Raw genomic sequence first — 18655 nt, 5'->3', positions numbered from 1 at the left:
AGGGCAATGAATGTACAAATGTGCTTTACACAATTGATGTATGTATGGATTGTGATAAGAGTTGTATGAGCCCCTAATAAAATGATTAAAATAATGTTTTTAACAAAGTGGGGAGTTGATGCCAAGGGCTCAGGTGGACGGCAGGTGTTCTGAGGATGATGATGGCAGCAGATGTATGGGTGTGTATGGCACAGTGGATGGATGTGTGGATTGTGATGAGAGTTGTACGAGCCCCCAATAAAATTATTTTTAAAAAGTTTTTAAAACAACTACATTCTGGCCCATACCTTGAGATTGAGGAGGATCTGGATCTCTGGACATGGATGTGGAGCGGAGGTACGGCAAGAGAGTCACTGTTTGGAAGGGGAATCCCCCTTCCAGAAAATCAACTGGTAGCTGCTTTTCAGTATTTTTCCCCCTTCTTTGCCTTTTTCACGAGGACCTGGAAGGCTTTCTTTAACTCCCACCCCTACCCCCCTGTCTAATGTGTTCTGTTGTTGGCATTTACTTAACTGTTTTCTAAAAGGGTTTACTAAACTATCAACTATATCAATAAAATGGTTAACCAGTTCAATATTATGATTCTTTTCAATAAACTTTCTTTGGATGCATGTTTTTTTCATCTACAAACAGTACAAAAAGCCACAAAAACTAATAAAATTATAGCAAAACACTTGGAACACAGCTGCAATACTAACAACGCCGACTAACACTGAGTGACCGAAACACAAACTGCTTTTGTTTACAAAAACCACGTGTATTGGGTTGGATTCTGATGTTTTGGTCCAGCTCCAGTGGAAAATTTTCTTGACATTTCCCGTTGAAATCCGATTATGTCAAGTACTGATGCTGTCGAGAACCAGGGTTCTACTCTACTTAATACAAACTCTCCATCACCCCTCTACTCCACCAACTAACAGTTAACCATGTCCACATAACACTACCTAACACCCTAATAGTGACTCGAAGATGTCAAGGAAACAACAGAAGATATTGGTGCACACACAAAAAACAAGGGAAACAAACAACCGAATACCAACCAGACCTAAATGTAGTCCCTGAAATCGAATAGGCTGTGGATTTGCCAGAAATAGTATTTAAAAGGATGATTGCACTTGTGCAATAGAAAAACCAGTAACCTCGCTTGTGTTAGACAGGGTTCTCTAGACAACCCGATTGCTGATAAATTTATATATTTATTTATAAAGATAATTAGATACATAATGCAAGAAATGAACAGTTAAATTATAAAGCAGTACAAATGGCTCAGTGCAACTCATTCCCATGAGAGAGAGAGTTGTGAGACACTGGCAGTCCTTCAAGTCTTGAGGGCCACCAGGTCGTCCTCTGTAGAGAGAGCTAGGCTATCTCAGCACAGCAGCAAACAGCAAGGCAGGTCACCCACTGTCAGCTAGGTCACCAACCGTCAGTCACCAGCTCCAGAGATGTACATTCCAATAGTGTGGTCTTAAAGACACCTCAACTTACAGTGACACAGTCCATAGGCTAGGCGTCCCACAGGTAGTGTAGCCTGTAAATTGAGGCACAGAACAAGCAAGGCAGCCGCACACTGGTCTGATGATCAAAGAGTGAAAAGACAAGAAAGGCGAGGCTCACCAAGCCATTTATCTCTCTGCCCTTCAATTAATACCACTTGTATTTATCAGCCAAGCTGGCACAATAAACTATCTCATCGCTAGAGAAGCTCCAAACAGAAACATAAATATCAAACCCTACAATAGCTGAATTTAACTCCTAGAGCACAGAGAAACAGAATTGAAGAGATGAAAATCCAAATTAGTGAGCTAGAAGACAAATCTAGATTCCAACCCAAAAGAACAAATAACAAAAAGTGCAAAATAGACAGAGAAAAGCTTGAGAACAGAACAATGTGGGACACAATCAAGAAGCCAACCTGTGTCTTAGAGGGAGTTTCAAAAGAGAAAGAAGTAAAAAAGTCCAGAGAATAGTCCAAGAGCTCCTTCAAGAGAACATCCAATGTCTAAAGAAGGAGATGATAATTACTCAAGAAGCCGAGAGACCCCCAGCCAGGAGAGATCCCAAAGGAAAACTCCCCAGCATATTGTAGTCAAGATGTCTGACATCAACGACATGGAAAAAATTCTAAGAGCAGCCAGAGGAAAAATGATCAATTACACACAAAGGGTGAGCAATTAGAATAACTTCAGATTTCTCAGCAGAAACCATGCAGGCAAGAAGACAATGGAGTGATGCATATAGAGTACTGGAGGGAAAAAATTGTCAATCTAGAATCCTCTATCCAGCAAAATTATCAATCAAATATAATGGAGAAAATATTCCAAGACAAGGAGAAATGAAAATAATTCACAAAAACAAGACCACTACTATTAAAAAAAAAAAAAAAATCAATGAAGTACCATGGCCTAAAACCCAACAGCAACAACACACAAACCTGATGAAACCAATATACAAGACAATTCCTCACAAAAACCAACATACAGCAACTCCCAAAGCAAGGAAATAACACAGGACAAAGAAACTAAACACATACGCATACAAATACACAACACATGTATATAAAGAAAAATGACAGTAACAAATACATACACATCAATAGTCTCACTGAATGTTAATGGACTAAATGCACCAGTAAGAAACAAGAGTAGAATGGATAAGAAAACAAAATCCATCAATATGCTGTCGACAAGAAACACACCTCATAAACAAAGACCTGAACAGATTAAAATCAAAGGCTGGACAAAAGCAGACCAAATAAACAGCAACCAAAAGAAAGCAGGGGTAGCAATATTAATCTCCAAGAAGATAGATGTCAAGGCAACAGCACGATGATAAAGGGAACAATAGCTCAGAGACCCATAACGGTAATAAACATAGATACAACCAAGGAAAGACCCTTGAAATACGTCAATCAAATCCTCACAGAACTGAAAAAGGATAGAGACACCTCAACAAGAGTAACAGGAGACTTTAATATATCACTCTCAAGGAAAGACAGAATGTCAAGAAAAAAACCCAACGAAGACACAAAATAGCTCAATAACACTATCAACCAAAACGGCCTTTCAGCCATATACCGAAAGCTCCATCCAACCAGACAGCTGCATGCGTTCTTCTCCGACCCACACGGAATATTCTCAAGAACAGACGTATACATACTAGGCCACAAATGATGCTTCAGCAAATGCAAAAAAGTTGAGATCCTATAATCCATCTTCTCAGATCACAAAGCTATAAAATTGGAAATCAAGAGTTATAGTCTTGGGACCCACAGAGGCCATTATACTCTGTCCTATAGGGTCTCTCTGAGTTGAAATCGGCTTGATTAATGGCAGTGAGTTTTGCTTATTTTACATATGACCAATCAAGGGAACCAACCTCTAACACTGGTAGAGTCTAGGGGAAATGTGCAAATGGAGGTTCAAATATGATGTCAAAATATTTATATGTTATACATCAAGATAAACTTAAATGGAATATGTTGTTTTGTTCTGACAGATAGGCAGGGGCCTCCGGCAGTTTGTGGAAACATCACACATAGGAACGTATACCTTTGGAGTGACCTGGAAGGCTAGATTGAACAGAGAACGTGTCAGCTCCCCAGAGTGGGTTTCACATCCCGAAGTGGTAGCAATGGGAGAAGAGACCTCACTCTTCTTGCCCTGCCCTTCCCATGGGCATGTATACCTCAGCCCACAGAGCCAAACCCTGCCTATCTGCTGTAGCCTATTACTTCTTGGCCACCTTTGGGCCTTATAGACATGCCTGCCCACTGGCCCAGGAAAAGCAGTAAGATAAGCATGCTCAAAGGTAGGCCTGGACTTCAAGGTTGCCACAGCATGGTTTTGGACAAAGGAGGCGCATGGGTTCCAGCTACACATAGTGTTCTGGGTTCTGGACTTCACGGCTGAGGAGGAGGGGTATGGTGGGAGGAGGCCCGGGGCAGGGGTCTCTCTTGCCTCTGACTACAGGCTAGGCTGCCTTACAGAGCCAGGTTGTCCCTTCCTAGCAAGGCTCAGGGCAGAGCATAGCTACTCGGGCCAAGCCATTCTGCCCCCCTGCAGAGATTATGCTAGTGCAGATGGCCTGGAGGGAATCTTTTTGAAGGCATTTTAGGTTTGGAGGCTATACCACCCACTGAAGGTTCATGCTCTATCAGTTCTCCTTCCTGGGAGGAGTTGCCTTGCTCTGGCGTTCTTAGAGTCTGGGTCATCCCCACCCAAAGCCACAGTGTTGCAAACTTTAAATAGCCTTTGGTGTGGAATGTAGCCAGGTGTTTATGAAAAGTTTAAACAGCTTATATGTGCACAGGCTTTCCCTACTATCGGAAAGGAGTACGTGCCTAGGAAACCTTTTATAAGCCACAGTGGCACAAAGCAAAGATGGACTTACCATGAATTTATATCGGAAAAATGTTAAAGGGTTTTCTAGACCCCCACCACCACACACACAAAGACCCTACCAAATAGGATCACAGTAGCACGTGGTGCTCACAGGTTCATTGTCAAGTGCAGTTCCTGGGGGTGGGGGGTGGGGCTGGGCACTGCCACTCTCCCTGCTCTGGGTGCGCTGCCTCTTCACATGCTACAAACCAAACACGGAATGCCAGGTTCACTGCGTGCCCTTTATAATGAAAGCAAAAACCCATTGGTTTTCCTTGGGTTGAGAAGATAAGTACTACAGTAGGACTTCTGTCAAGGGCGAATGTCATGAAGTGGGGGCTATCACCATGGGGGAAGGGAGACAGTGGCTGGTGTTAAGACACGAAAATAATAATTTATAATGGGGTCACAAGGGTGGGAGGGGGAAGGGAGGGAAAAAAAAAAAAAGGAGCTCATACCAGGGACTCAAATAGAAAGTAAATGTTTAGAAAATAATGTGGCAACATATGTACAAATATGCTTGATACAATTGACGTATGGATTGTTATGAGCTGTAAGAACCCCAATAAAATAATCTATTAAAAAAAAGTTTTTTTAAGTGGGGGATACCAAGTGTACAATAAAATGGAGGAAATGCTAACACAAAATATTCAAATAATCAAACAAATGATTTCTTACTGTACCTCTATTTCCATTGGTGAATACAAATAATTAAAGAAAATGGGACTCTTCTTATGCATTCTATCAATACACTCCCATATACAAATGCCCTTTTTGGCATGCTTGTCTCCTTTATCATCAAATAAGGTTCCTGTAAAACAAAATCCCAAAAATGTAATTAAAAAAATGTCCAATATATCAGCCTAATATGATATACATAAACCAAACCAAACCCATCACCACTGAGTGGATTCTGACTCACAGCAACCCTACAGGACGCAGTAGAACTGCCCCTCTGGAATCCTGAAACAATCTTTATGGGAGCCTTATCTTTCTCCTTCAGAGTAATTGGTGAGTTTGAACTGCTGACCTTTCCACTAGCAGCCCACAGCGCCACTAGAGTTTCTTTATGAGATAGGCGACAGATGACAAAGTGGGCTGTTTCTGATGGCTCTAGACACTTTAGAAGAGAAGGGAAAATCGGACAACAGCAACGAAGAAACCGACCATAGCAAAGTGCAGCCAAACACGAGGGGAGCATCTGATGAGTCTGTAAGTGGTTAGCGGTCGACGTCCTCCGTGTGTGACGTGTCTAGACTCACAGGGGACTATGCCAGGAGACAGTCCACACATAAATGGGAGGGCTTAAGAGTTGATTTGAAGAAACAGTCAAAATCAGTGCTTAGAACCTTTCCATTCAACTTCCGGGTGAGATTTTGCTACCCCACCCCGACCCCAATTGTACTGACTCCAAACCTGCAGAACCTGCATCTACCATGGGCAGCTAGGGTGGAGGCAAACTCTCAGGAGGGGGTTGAACTATGTTGGCCTGGCTAAAAAAACACACACACATGTAATTTTATGTTTCTTTTTAAAGTTGCTGGTTGTTTATTATGTTGCCATTTAGAGTGTCTTTTTGTTTAGTCCTTTATATATACTGCAAATCATGGGCACAGGCACGCTGGCTGACAGAGGGTGTGGCCTGTAACCGAGGTGACTCAAGAGTAGTCTTTAGGGAGGTACTTCAGGGATTTGCAGATGCTCCTGTTGGACCTTTCCAACAGCTGATTGCTCACAGGCACCCACTTTGTTTTTAACAGGGAGGGACACGTGTCTGGTGAGGCAGGTGGCATTTCTTCAAAAGGTGGCGCTGTCTTGCTTTCAGGGGAGGGACTCGGCCAGCAGTGACTGGGGGTTCTCTACCCCACCAGAGAGGAATACGGAAAGCTCAACGTTGCAACCACCTGTCACGCGAGGCTACAAAGGTTTTCTCCACCTTCTAATCCCAGCATCTAGTGCTGTGGCTGTGTACTGGAAAAATCTAGGACTTCAAAAAACTCCTGGGGCCCAGGTCTCACCTCAGAGCAATGCAAGCAGAGCCTCTGGGGATGGCCAGAGAGCCGTAATTGTCAGTTTCTCAAGTGATTACAGTGTACACAAAGTTAAGGCTGATCACAGGGTTGTGATGGATTTCTAATGCCACCCATTTATCTCCTCACTGGGGCCTCCAAGAGCAGATTAGCGTGTGGACATCAGTTACATCTTGGGCACTTTTCGCAGAAAGCTGCGAGTGTTAGGGTTCCAGGCCCGCCTTAGGGCAGGCCTCTCTCTCTCCGCAAAAGAAACATCTGGGATTTTTCATACAATATTCACGTGGTTGCTCCTAAAACCGCACCCCAAACTCTCTGCCACCGAGCTGATTGACTCACAGTGACCCTATAGAACAGAGGAGGGCTGTGGGTGTGGGTTTCCAGGACTAACTTTATGAGAGCAGAACGCCTCTTCCTTTTTCCTTGGGGGCTGGTGGCTTCAAACTGCTGACCTTGTGGTTAGCAGCCCAACTCATACCCACTGTGCCACCAGGGCGCCTTGAAAAACACGCTGAAATAATTAAATAATTAGGTGTGATATTACGTTTTATGTCAACTTGGGGTCAGGATTCTCCGTGGTTTGGCAGTTAAGATCCAGTAATCCCCCAAGGTGTCGCTGAACACAATGTAATCACTTCCAAAGAGGGTCTGCTATGAGTAGTCAATCAACTGAAATAAGATTAGAATGGAATGCAACACTCTTATTCAGATACAGCTCGGATGTGATCAATTGAAGGGAAGTTTCTTGGGGGTTATGGTTACTTCCAATAAAAGTGGGCCCTGTGGGCGCATGGTTGCTGGGTCTGGATCTTGCATGTGGCTCATCAACTTCCAGTTCTCTAGACTTCCACCAAAGCTCTGCAAATCCTAGGAGGATCAGTGACCTGTCATCTGACCTGCCAACCTTTATTCACCTCTGCAGTCACAAGCCTACTGACTGCCTATGATGGACCTTGGATTCACTTGTCTTTGCAGCCACCAAACTATTGACTTCCTGCTATCTTGATTCAGCAGCCCCCCAGCTACCTGAGTCAGAAGCCTCCAACCTGCCATCTGACCCACAGACTCGAAACCTGTCTGAACTCTGACTTGCTGCTTCTACACCGGTGGAGCCATTTTATTGATATAAAGTTCTCTATATCTATACATGTACAGTGAACCCTCGCCACTTTGCGCTTCGACTTCCGCGGCTTCACTCTATCGCGGTTTTTGCGTAACAGCGCATGCTCTGTCATTACTGCCACTGATTGGCTCATACTGTACATGCTTGATGCCATAAATAATATAATAAATAATAAATGATAATTGTAACGTCCAAAATGTTTTACTGTATTTTCCCTTTTTCGTTTAATAAATGGGTAATATGAGTGTAATGGTGACTAAAGGGTGTTTTTTCATGTCCTCTATGCTCTAACTACGAAAATATTTGATTTACAAATAAGGAATCCTACTTCGCGGAATTTCATTTATCACGGTAGGGTCTAGAACCGATTAACCGCGATAAATGAGGGTTCACTGTATAACACATCACTATTTTGCTTCTCTAGAGACCCCAGCCCAAAACACTAGTTCCATCAGATCACAACTCTACAATTCAGTATGTCACAACCTTCAAGACGTAATACTAATCTTCCAGAACACATGGGAGTTGTTCTTAGGTTTTTCCAATCAAACCTTTTATGACTGTGACTGGCAAATTCCACCAGGAGTGATCCAAGATCCTTACTTTCCAAGCTTTGTTCTTAGGCAGAGGGTAATGATCACAGCTGTTTCTAAGTGAGGTCTGACTGGTGTCCTACTGTGTGGACCTGGGAGCTAGTGCAGCTTCCCCAAGACTTCAAACTAGTTGATTCTGATTTGACCCTAGCTGAAAATTGGCATGTCAACCTCAGATATACTACATCAGAATCTGCATTTTAGCAAGCGCCCCAGGTATACGTAAGAATCACTTGATCTTGTTAAAATGCAATTCTGATTTAGTATATCTGGGGTGGAAAGGTTAAGTTCCCCGCAAGGGGTCAAACACAAATAAACTGGTTCAAAGCCCTGCGTGGCACAGTGGATAATCACCTGGAGAGTTTAAAGCTCCTGCTGCCTAGGACCCACCCCAGAGATTCTGATTAACTGGTCAGGTGATGTTATTCGGACCTGGGAGGTTTAAAAGCTTCCCAGGTGACTGCAATGTTTAGTCCCTGCTTTGGACCATGGCCCTAGAGTCTAGACATTGTTGCTTTCATAATGAAGATAGCCACCACATGCTGCAGTGGAAGCCTCACATCTGCATGCTGGTAAAATAATCTGCTTATTACCTTAATGCAGGAAAAGAAACTGCTCTATTAAACTAACAATGACAACAACAACAACAACAAAACACGGCTCGGGAAAGCAAACACTTCGGTCAGGCCAATACTGTTTGCCTGTGCTATTCCTTCCTGTGGAAAAGCTGAGTGACAAAAACAAATGAGGCAAGACACCCCCAGCCCCACCGCCCTGCAAACCAAACAAACCGAACCAAACCCTCGCTGCCATTCTGATGCAGTGACCCTCCAGGACGGGGTAGAACTGCCACTGTGGGGTCTGAGACTAACTAACTATGGGAGTAGAAAGCCTCCTCTTTCTCCCTTGGGGCAGTTGGTGGTTGTGTTAGTCTGGGTACTTAGAGAAACAAATCCACAGAAACTCATGTATGAGTTTTATATAAAGGGTAAGTGCACATCAAGAAAACATTCCAACTCAGTGCTGCCCAAGCCCACAAGTCCAACATTAACCCATTAACCCATATGTCCAACACCAATCCACAAAGCCTGCCTCCATCTCACAAAATAGATGCAATGATGCTGACTGCAGGAGGAAAGCCAAGTCAGTGAGCGTGTAAGTGTCTCAGCGCTGGCAGGGGTCTCCACACGGCTGCTCCAGCACCCAAGGCTGCATCGAGGCAGGTCCTTGTGACTTCTCCTCAGGGACGTCCTGCAGGAAGTGAGCTCTGCAAACTAAAGCAGGGAACTGGCCAAGGCAGCTGCACCCTGGTCCGGTCATTAGAAAGCAAGAGACCAGAGAACTCCAAAGGCGAGGCTCACTGAGCCATTTATCCCTCCGCCCTTCAATTAATCCCACATGTGTTTATCGGCCAGGTTGGCACAATAAACTAACTGAGTAGTTTTGAATTGCTGACCTTGAGATTAGCAGCCCAACTCTACACAAGACCAGCCCTTGCTTAATGCCTTTCCAATACATGGGTGCTTAGGAAATGAAGAGTTGATTCTGGCTTGTGGAGCAGAGCTTCCCTGAGTGTAACAGAGGGCTGGGAGGACAAACCAGAGGGGAAGTGGTCTCACCAGTGCTACTTCCCTGACTTTTTACACAACTCCAGTTGTCTTTCTAGACAACTGCCACAGCATTCCCTGGGAAGCAGTATTTCCTTAACTCAGATTTTAAACAGAACATCAGTCAATGCTTTCTTGCCACTAAGAGAGCCCTCTTTAAACACTGAGGTACATACAATGTCCCCGTTTGTATGTTTCCTTGATTTAACAAGGAGCCTTTGGGGCAGAGTGGGTTACGAATTGGGTCCTTAACTATAAGGTCAGTAATTTGAAACCACCAGCAGCTCCCAGGGAGAGAGATGAGGCTTTCTGCTCCAGTGGGGATTTATTGCCTAGGAAATTCATTAAAAGCAGTCCAACACTGTCCTAGAGGGCTGCCATGAGTTAGATCAACTCCATGACAGTGCATTTGTTTTTGTTTTGTCTTAATGCAAATAGTTATGTGTATCTTTGCCTCAATTTGCCTGCCCCTGCCAAAAAACCCAAAAAACCCAGAAAAACAGCCCCCAAACAAAAAACCAACAACGAAATTGTAAGTCTCCTTGGGGAACGTTTTCCCAGGGACAGCCTGACTTTAAGAATCGACCCTTTAAAATTACTAGTGCTGTTAAAATTTATAATGATGATGTCTAAAACTTATTCCATACTTACTCTGTGCTACCGACCGAGCTAAGACATTTACAAATATTCCCCTGATGCGACCATCGTGCCCTGGGAGGTGGGTGCAGCGGCTGCCCTCACTTTACAGTCCAAGACGAAGTATTCGGCAGTGACTGGAAGTGCTGGGATTTACCTTGGCAGCGTGAGCTATGTGCTATGCACAGGCCTCCGAGGGCCAATACCCTTCCTATCAGAGGGCACCTGTTTGAACAGGGACACCACTTTGGAATATTAAAATGGCTAAACAGCTTTAATTTTGTGGAAGGAGGGCAGAAATGACCACGTGGCTCCCCTTGGAGCTAACACAACGTACAGTCTCAGAATCTGGGCACCCCTTCACAACTACCCTACAATCATAGTTTGGGACAAAACTGTGAAATGTCCTTGGTGCACTGAGTAGGGGCAGGAGGGGGTAGTTGTCATATTAAACTTTTCATTAAAAACACACAAACCTGACCAAGAGGAAGCAAAGGTGCAGAAACAAACACGTACCATGCTCTAATCTTTCATAGTCGGAATCCAGGAGAAATGTTTTAAAGCGATTAGACACATAGTGGAAAGCCAAGAACTTTAAATAATATAGATTGAATTCAAACTCGGTTGGATACTGGTTGTGAACCTGAAAAACACACAAAGCAAAAAATAAAGTGAGAACAGACCAAACCGAAGGTGGGGTGCCAGGACACTGAACGCTGACCTGAAATTGGTGGACCGTTTGGCCATTCAGTCAAGTTTGAATCCCCGCCAGAAGTGAGGGGGGGAACCAGGCATCTCGAACACTTGCTGTAAGTTGTGTTCTCCTTGTTGGTTGTGTGCTGTCCAGTTGATTCTAACTCACAGCACTGTTTCGGAAAGAGGACAACAGCCCTCTCGGGTGTGCTGGGCAGAAATCCTTATGGGAGCAGGTCTTTTCTCCTGTAGAGCCACGGGGGATTTGACCCAGGGACCTGGACGACTTACCCGTTGCACCCAGGACTCCTTGCCACACAAGCGTAAATAAACATCTTGTTTAATGTCCACAACAACACAGGTATCAATGTGTGAAAAACTATGGATTTGATGTCATCTTAGACATCTCAAAATGTTGGTATTTCCTAGGATTTGAGTCATAGTTACTAGTTAGAAGAGACTCCGAAATGGGGTTAGAAAAACATCACTTTATAGGATTTTATTTTTTGCAAACTCTGATTTAACAATAATTGTGTACTTCTCACGGGCTCTGTATGGTGCTAATCACTTTACATAAAGTTCTAAAATACTTATGTGCTATAAATATGAAGAGACTGCAGCACAGGGCACGTTCTGACCGAGTTCTCTGGAAGGACAAAACCAGTGATATAGTACGTGTGTGTCTGGGAACCCGCTGCCACCAAATATATGTAAGGTTTCCAAGACTATAAATCTTTACACGAGCAGACAGTTCATCCTTCCCTTGTGAGCCAGCTGCTGGGTTTGAACTGCTGACTTTATGGTGTGGATAATAGTCCAACACCATATAAGGAAATGGCTCACTGCAGTTATGGAGGCTGGGAACTCACAAAGCCATCGGTGAGGCATCCGACTAGAGACTTTTCTGGCTCATGTGGTTGTAGGGACTGAGGAGCCCAAAGTTGGCAAGTCAGATGGCAGGCTTCTGGCTGAAGGGCGATGGAAGCCGGTGAATCCCCAAATCTGCATGTCAGACAGCAGGCTGCTGGCTCACGTCCCAGGTACCGGAGGTCAGAGAATGACGAGTCAGAAGCAGGACTGAGAGAGGGTGAACGCTGCCAGAGCAACCATTTATTTGGATGCAGGCCACACCTCCAAGGAGACTCCCTTTTAACTGGTCGGGTACTCACTTCGGATCACAAAAAAATGGAGGGTGATGACATAAGACCTGCCAAACCACAGAAAATCACGGCCAGGCCACGTTGACACATAACCTTAACCATCAGAGTGGCTAAATAATTTGTCTAAGATCATAAAGTTGGTGGGGGATTGATACGTAAACTCAGAGTTTTAAAGGTTCAAATGTTAAAAGCCTTAAATGTGAAACTGTTTTGTCATAAACCAGCATAGGTTTAGTCAAGTTCTGCCAGTTTTCAGCTACAAACACCAGAACCTCCGAGTCAGACCACAAACCCATTAGCTGCAACTATTCTGCCAATACCAGTGGTTACATTTCAGAATAACAAACCTAGAAAAGGGGTGTGAGTGTGTGTGTGTGTATGTGTGTGTGTGTGTTGGGGGTAGTGGGGCGGGGGCGGCAGCAGCTTGGCGACTCATGCAAGTGCTCACAAACAAGGCTCCTATCTCCAAAAAGCAAACAGCAGTTCGTTTTGGAATTGGACCTCGAAGAGTGTTGGCCTATGGTAACTGGGAGGAGAATCAAACCACAAAGCCAGAGCGGGGTGAGGCCATTCACACTCTGAATCAGCCTGGAAGGCAGGGAATGAGAGCTGTCATTCGTTTTCCTCGGTGAAGGAAATAATGACAAAGTTTTGAGATGCTCTCAAAGATTTACTGTAAGGTTGAAACAAAGGGAATGCTTTCTCATACTTTGTTTTCATTGGTATTATCCAATTTTTTCCCTTGATATACATACTCGAAAAATTAAATTTTAGGTAGAAATTTCACCTTTGTATTTTGGATGAGTTTTCCTGTTGAATTTGACTCAACTATTTTAAGAAAAGGAAGCATCCTGTAATGATATCATTTGAGCTATGCCAAGTTTCTTTAGAAGCAACAAAAAATCTGCCAGATGTTGCTATTATGAAACAGTGATTTAGCATTTATAATTCATCTGACACCTGGATAAACTGGCGTAAACAATGGCTTTTTATATGATGAGGCAGTTCTAATTTAAGATCAGTGCTTCATCTGTTTTCTTTGTATCTTTATTAATACTAATGGACAAGTCTAGGCAGAGTTCCAAGGACTGCCTTTGGCATTCAGCATGTTAGAAATGGTTAATAAGCAGGGAACACAGTACACCCAGGGAAGTTCTGCCTTCTGCTGTGTAATTTTGACCTCAGATTTCTAATGTTCTTGGGCCTGAGAGACTGAAGGGAGCACTAATTCGAATTGTCTGGTCAAAGCCAGAGTCATGTAAAGCACTAGTGTTCACTTGAAAGGCATTCAAAGAAGGCATTTTCTAATGCCTAAAACCAGTATGTAGGAGATGATGAAACACTACCTTATAATTAAATCAGCAAGAGTCAGAAGCACTATTTGTTAACTAGTCTTTTCAGACTCCAGTTTTTGAATGAATAAACAATCCCTTTTCAGCACAAAATAATTTGCTTCACCAAAGCTGATACCTATCGTAAGCTAAGCATCCTTTAAATGCTGCAATTAAGGTCATGTGCTCGCTTTGCCTTGGCTTGTCTGAGCTGAAGTTGTTAGGTATGAGGTCTAAGGAAATGGAACCGGCCGTCTGACTTTCTCTGACTACAGGAGGTGGGAGGAGAACTATCTGCACACCCGCCTGAGGCCCCCTGTCAGAAGGCAGAGGTCAGACAGGCATACCTCTGCCAGCTGACTTCCTTCCCCTATGCTGATCCCAACCGCTCCTCCCACAGTGCTGCTTCTCTGCTGGGTTGGAGAATCCACTGCAATGGCCTCAGAGAACTCACGGTCAATGCTCACAAATATGGGAGTTTAATGGGGAAGGCAACAGGGTAACCCAAGTCAGGATCAGAAAACACTAAGAATATACTCTTATTCTTATACATAGTAGGGCCTCTTCTCAGGCATGCCAGCAGCCACGTCTTTCTGGCTCAGCCTCTCAGCCCCATGACCCCTTAGCCTTGGCTTTAGGGGCTGCTCTATCGCACGTCTCCCCTGTTCTCGCAGAATCTTGGCACAGCTCCTTTGCTCTGTGGTCTCTGGTGCCTTGGTGCCTCCACCACTTCTGGCAGGGCCTTGCACATGCTCTGCTGGAGGCTCTCTTTTCTTGATGGCCATGGGATTTCCAGTGAATGTCCTTTAAGTGGTGTGAACAAAGCTACGGAGATGGCTCCCTCTTAGACCCACTAGGTTGGCAACACTGACCAGTCCCTGAGTTGGTCATCCACACCGTATTTGCAATAGTGGGTTGGGGCCATAAAGACTCTGGCTAGAAGAACCATACCAAGCAACTTCCCTTCATGGGGTTTTCTACTCCTGTAAAGAGTCACCGTCTCAGAAATCAACAGGGGCAGTTCTACTCTGTCCTACTGGGTCTCTAGGAGTCAGAATCCACTTGATGGCAGTGAGTTGTTTTTTTTAAAGTCAAAAGCGGATTCAGGAAAGTTTAATGAAATTACCTTTTAATTAAGAAATGCTGCCTGGAGTGGAGACCCAAAGCCCATCTGTAGGCAACTGGACACCCCCTTACTGAAGGGTTGAGGGGAGGAGAGCAGACAGTCAGGGTGCAGGATAGCAACGATTAAACATACAACTTTCCTCTAGTTCCTAAATGCTTCTTCCCCCTCCCCCCACTATCATGGTCCCAATTCTCTCTTACAAATCCAGCTAGACCAGAGGATGTACACTGGTACAGATAGGAACTGGAAACACAGGGAATCCAGGACAGATGATCCATTCAGGACCAGTGGTGAGTGGTGATACCGGGAGGGTAGAGGAAAGGTTGGGTAGAAAGGGGGAACCGATTACAAGGATCTACATGTGACCTCCTCCCTGGCAGACGGACAACAGAAAAGTGGGTGAAGGAAGACATCGGCCAGTAAGGTATGACAAAATAATAATTTATAAATTATCAAGGGTTCATGAGGGAGGGGCACGGGGAGGGAGCGGTAAAAATGAGGAGCTGATATTAAGGGCTCAAGTAGAAACCAAACGTTTTGAGAATGATGATGGCAACAAATGTGCAAATGTGCTTGACATAATGGATGTATGTATGGATTGTGATAAGAATTGTATGAGTCCCCAATAAAATGATTTTTAAAAACGAAGAAGAAATGCTGCATGTGGTATAGGTACATTTGAAGCCAGTGTAAAGAAATGCCTAGAACTCACACAATATTACGCTCTACAATTTGGGAAGCATTCATCTATAAATAATTGAGCCTTCATTAAATGTCGATTTGTTTTTGAATTTCAGAACTGGTTTGTACAGAACATTTGAATTTTAACTCCTTTAAAATAAAGAAAAGTTGCCCCAGACCACAAGGTGTTCCTATAACTTAGCATTATGTAGTCTAAGCATCTACTGTAATATGCCTTTATGGCGACAGGAAGGCAATTGTCCCTCACTTTATTTCTGGTTGCTTTGTTCACACCACTTAAGGGGCACTCACAGAATACAGGTCGTCTTTCAACATTTTAGACATCACTCCTCCCCCCTCCCCCAAATAAAATATAAGCATTATATTCCAAATGATGATTACTGTACTTGGGACACAGTGATGTTTCCATCTGTGATGACAGTATGTCTTATATAAGAACATCCCATCTGGTTCTGATTGTGACTGAATTCTTTGGCTGACTCTAATGTTTAGGTATGCAGAATTCTGTGAGTTGAACATAGAGATTTAAGACATTTAGTAGTGCTTTAAACTCAAGCCAGATTCAGCTGCACAAGCTTGGCTCCCACAAACCTCTCCATGCTACAGAGTATATTTCCTCTCTGTCCTAGAATTTTATCAAGGACTTTAAAAAGGCAAGAAAATACCAAGCAGGTAAATTGGGATGGTGGGGGAGAACATCCACTTGAGAAGGTACCAAGGGTTTGCACTATGAACCAGAAAGGCTCAGGACTCAAAAAGCTTGTGGGAAATTCCATTACCCAGTCAAAATTTCCCTGCATGTTTTGAAGCCTCCTCATGCAGGGACAAAGCGGGGGCTGAAATGGAGTCTATAGAGGTAGTAGTTAGATTAGAGCTTCAGGGCTCTTTTCTCCCCCATTAGCCACGTGACTACAGTTCCCGGAGCAAGAGACAACGGTTCATTCCCTGGGAAAAACCGAACTTGGTCAACTCCACACTTCGGGAGACTCAGCACAACTGCGTTACTGGTGATGGCTGGTACTGAAAATGGCATGGAAAAAGTGAAAGTTTGCATATTCCATATCCCTGGACCTGTTTCCTCTTCTTTTTCCAGAAAGCAGATATCTCAGCTTCTAAGTGCTCTCTGGGCAACAGACTGACACATTCTTCTCTGGAGAAACGACATAGCCTGTTTTCTTTTGCTGGAACTCCAGTTACTAGCGTGCTGGACTGACTTATTAAAACTTTATACGAAGTAAAGTCTGCTTAAGTCCACTTCCCGTTTTAGGCCAGCAGTGTGATTCGTTTTGGCAATCGCACACAGTGGGGTACCCACTGCCACAATCCAGACACCCCAGTCTTCGCCTCTCCAAAGTTTGTTCATGGCCCTGTGTTCAGCTGCTCTCCTTCCCGACCACGGGTCTCCAGCCACCACTGATCTGCTTGCTGTCATTAGCGCGCCTCATCTAGATGTTCATGGAAATGGAATCAGACCGTGCGCAGTTTTTGTTTGCGCCTGGCTTCTTTCACCAAAACATTAATGATTGATAAGACTCATCTATGCTTTGTTTATGTTAACAATTTGTCCTGCTTTGCTGAGTAAACAGTCTTCCACTGTACGGACATGCCAACATTTGGTCTCTAGGTACCATTTGGGGAGTGAGGGATTTCTACTCCTCTATAGTCCTACCAGTTCTCCTCATGTCACCATCTCTAAACTCGGACAACCAAGACTTTGTTTGCCTTCTCGCGCTATAATTTAGCCATTTCAAAAATAGAAGCATATAGTGTCCAACTATAGATTGTCTCCTTCTCCTCCCACCATTTCGCATATTGATCTCGGATCCATTCAAGTTGTTGCACGCATGAGCTCTTAGTAATATTCCACGGTATGGATGACTGTTGCTTAGCCATTGAATACATGACTTGGATACGTGAGGCAAAAAGAAAACTCAGAATTTACGGCACTGCCGTTTCTCAGGCTGAGGTCCCTGCAGAGTCTTTGTTTGTTGAAGATGTAATGTCTCCAGAATTTTAGCTGTACTAAAAAGGGGGAAAAGAAAAAAGGTACAGCTGCTTAATTTTTCTGGAAGCAGAAGCCCTTGGACATGTTTGTATTTCTCTTGGGAATATACCTATGAGAGAAATTGCAGGTCTCTTGGTACGGGTATTTTTAACTTTAGAAGATATGATCTCATTTTACCTTCCCACTAGCCACTAGGAGCATTCCTGACGCACCACGTGCTGAGGATCACTTGGAATTGTTAGTCTTTTTAGCGCAACCATTTCAGTGGATGTGTAGTGGGTATCCTATTGTGGTTTGGTTTTGTATTTCCCTGATGGTTAACAATGTGGGGGTTCATTTTTAAACTGATTTACCTACATTTATATTGTTGAGCTACAGTTTCTTTACTGATTATAAGTCTAAATCCTTTATCAGATGTATGACATGCAAATATTTTCTCTGTCTGTGGCTTGCCTTTTTCTTCATTGTGCTTTCAGAAAGTATTGCTACAAAATCAGAGAAATCATTGCGACAAAAATATCAAGATGACTCCTCCTCCGTCTAAATGGACACACTTCTGAGGATATTATGTTGATGTTTCTAACCCTTCCCCAAGAACTGTGCTCTTCAATTTAGACCATGCTGAAATGACGGTTGCTGACATCTTGGGGGACTCAAAGCTTATTCCTTTTCAATGCTGTTTGAGTGAGGGGGACAAAAAGAAGTCTGAAGGGGCAAGATCAGGATCCCAATGGATCCTGGGCAAGATCCCAATGGAATTCTTGTAGGATGGCTCTGACTATCCTTGGACAACGAGTAAGACCATGTCGTGTTGGAAAAATATTTCTTGGCACAACTTTCCTGACTTCATTTCTTCCTAATAAGCCACAGTGTTCACCCTGTGTCCTTCAAGAGCATCCCTGGAACCCTCAGAGCAGCTGCTGTGACCAGCTGGCTTGACCTGGCCCAGGAGATGCCCTAGGAAGCTCCTGCTTTGACTCTATCTTGCTCTCTGGGTCATATTAGTAAACCCAAGACTTGGCCTCGAGGTCAATTTGGTCCACACAACAGTTTTCATGAGCTTTCACACTGCTGGGACTGAGGGGCGACGTGCTCTTTGAGCCAGCGGACACTCCTCCTGCCGGGCTCTGGGCTCTGCAGCTCAGTGCTCGTTTGGAATAAAAATGCCGCACGTGTGTGGCCCCAGCTAACGCAGCTGACGGCGTTCTTCTCTGATCTCTCCCAGTTTCTGGGCTGCAGCTCGTTTCTTGCTTCATGGAGGTGGACT

At 44.0% G+C, this 18655-nt stretch overlaps 1 protein-coding gene across 1 annotated transcript in view; it reads right to left on the bottom strand.

Moving 5' to 3' along the window:
* Positions 1–18655, bottom strand: part of SBF2 (SET binding factor 2) — a 353360-nt gene that overhangs the window by 18202 nt on the left and 316503 nt on the right. Inside the window, exons 35-36 of the mRNA XM_045291145.1 lie at positions 10888–11014; positions 5066–5193 (exon numbers count right to left, since the gene is read on the bottom strand). Coding sequence (XP_045147080.1) covers positions 5066–5193; positions 10888–11014 — 255 coding nt within the window. The remainder of the gene's footprint in view (positions 1–5065; positions 5194–10887; positions 11015–18655) is intronic.

The sequence above is a fragment of the Echinops telfairi genome, unplaced genomic scaffold (genome assembly GCF_000313985.2).
Source record: "Echinops telfairi isolate 266 unplaced genomic scaffold, ASM31398v2 ScPeMD7_60;HRSCAF=208, whole genome shotgun sequence".
In the NCBI taxonomy this organism is placed as follows: Eukaryota; Metazoa; Chordata; class Mammalia; order Afrosoricida; family Tenrecidae; genus Echinops; species Echinops telfairi.
The sequence above is the reverse complement of the archived record's forward strand: the minus strand, read 5'-3'. Positions and strand labels throughout refer to the sequence as shown.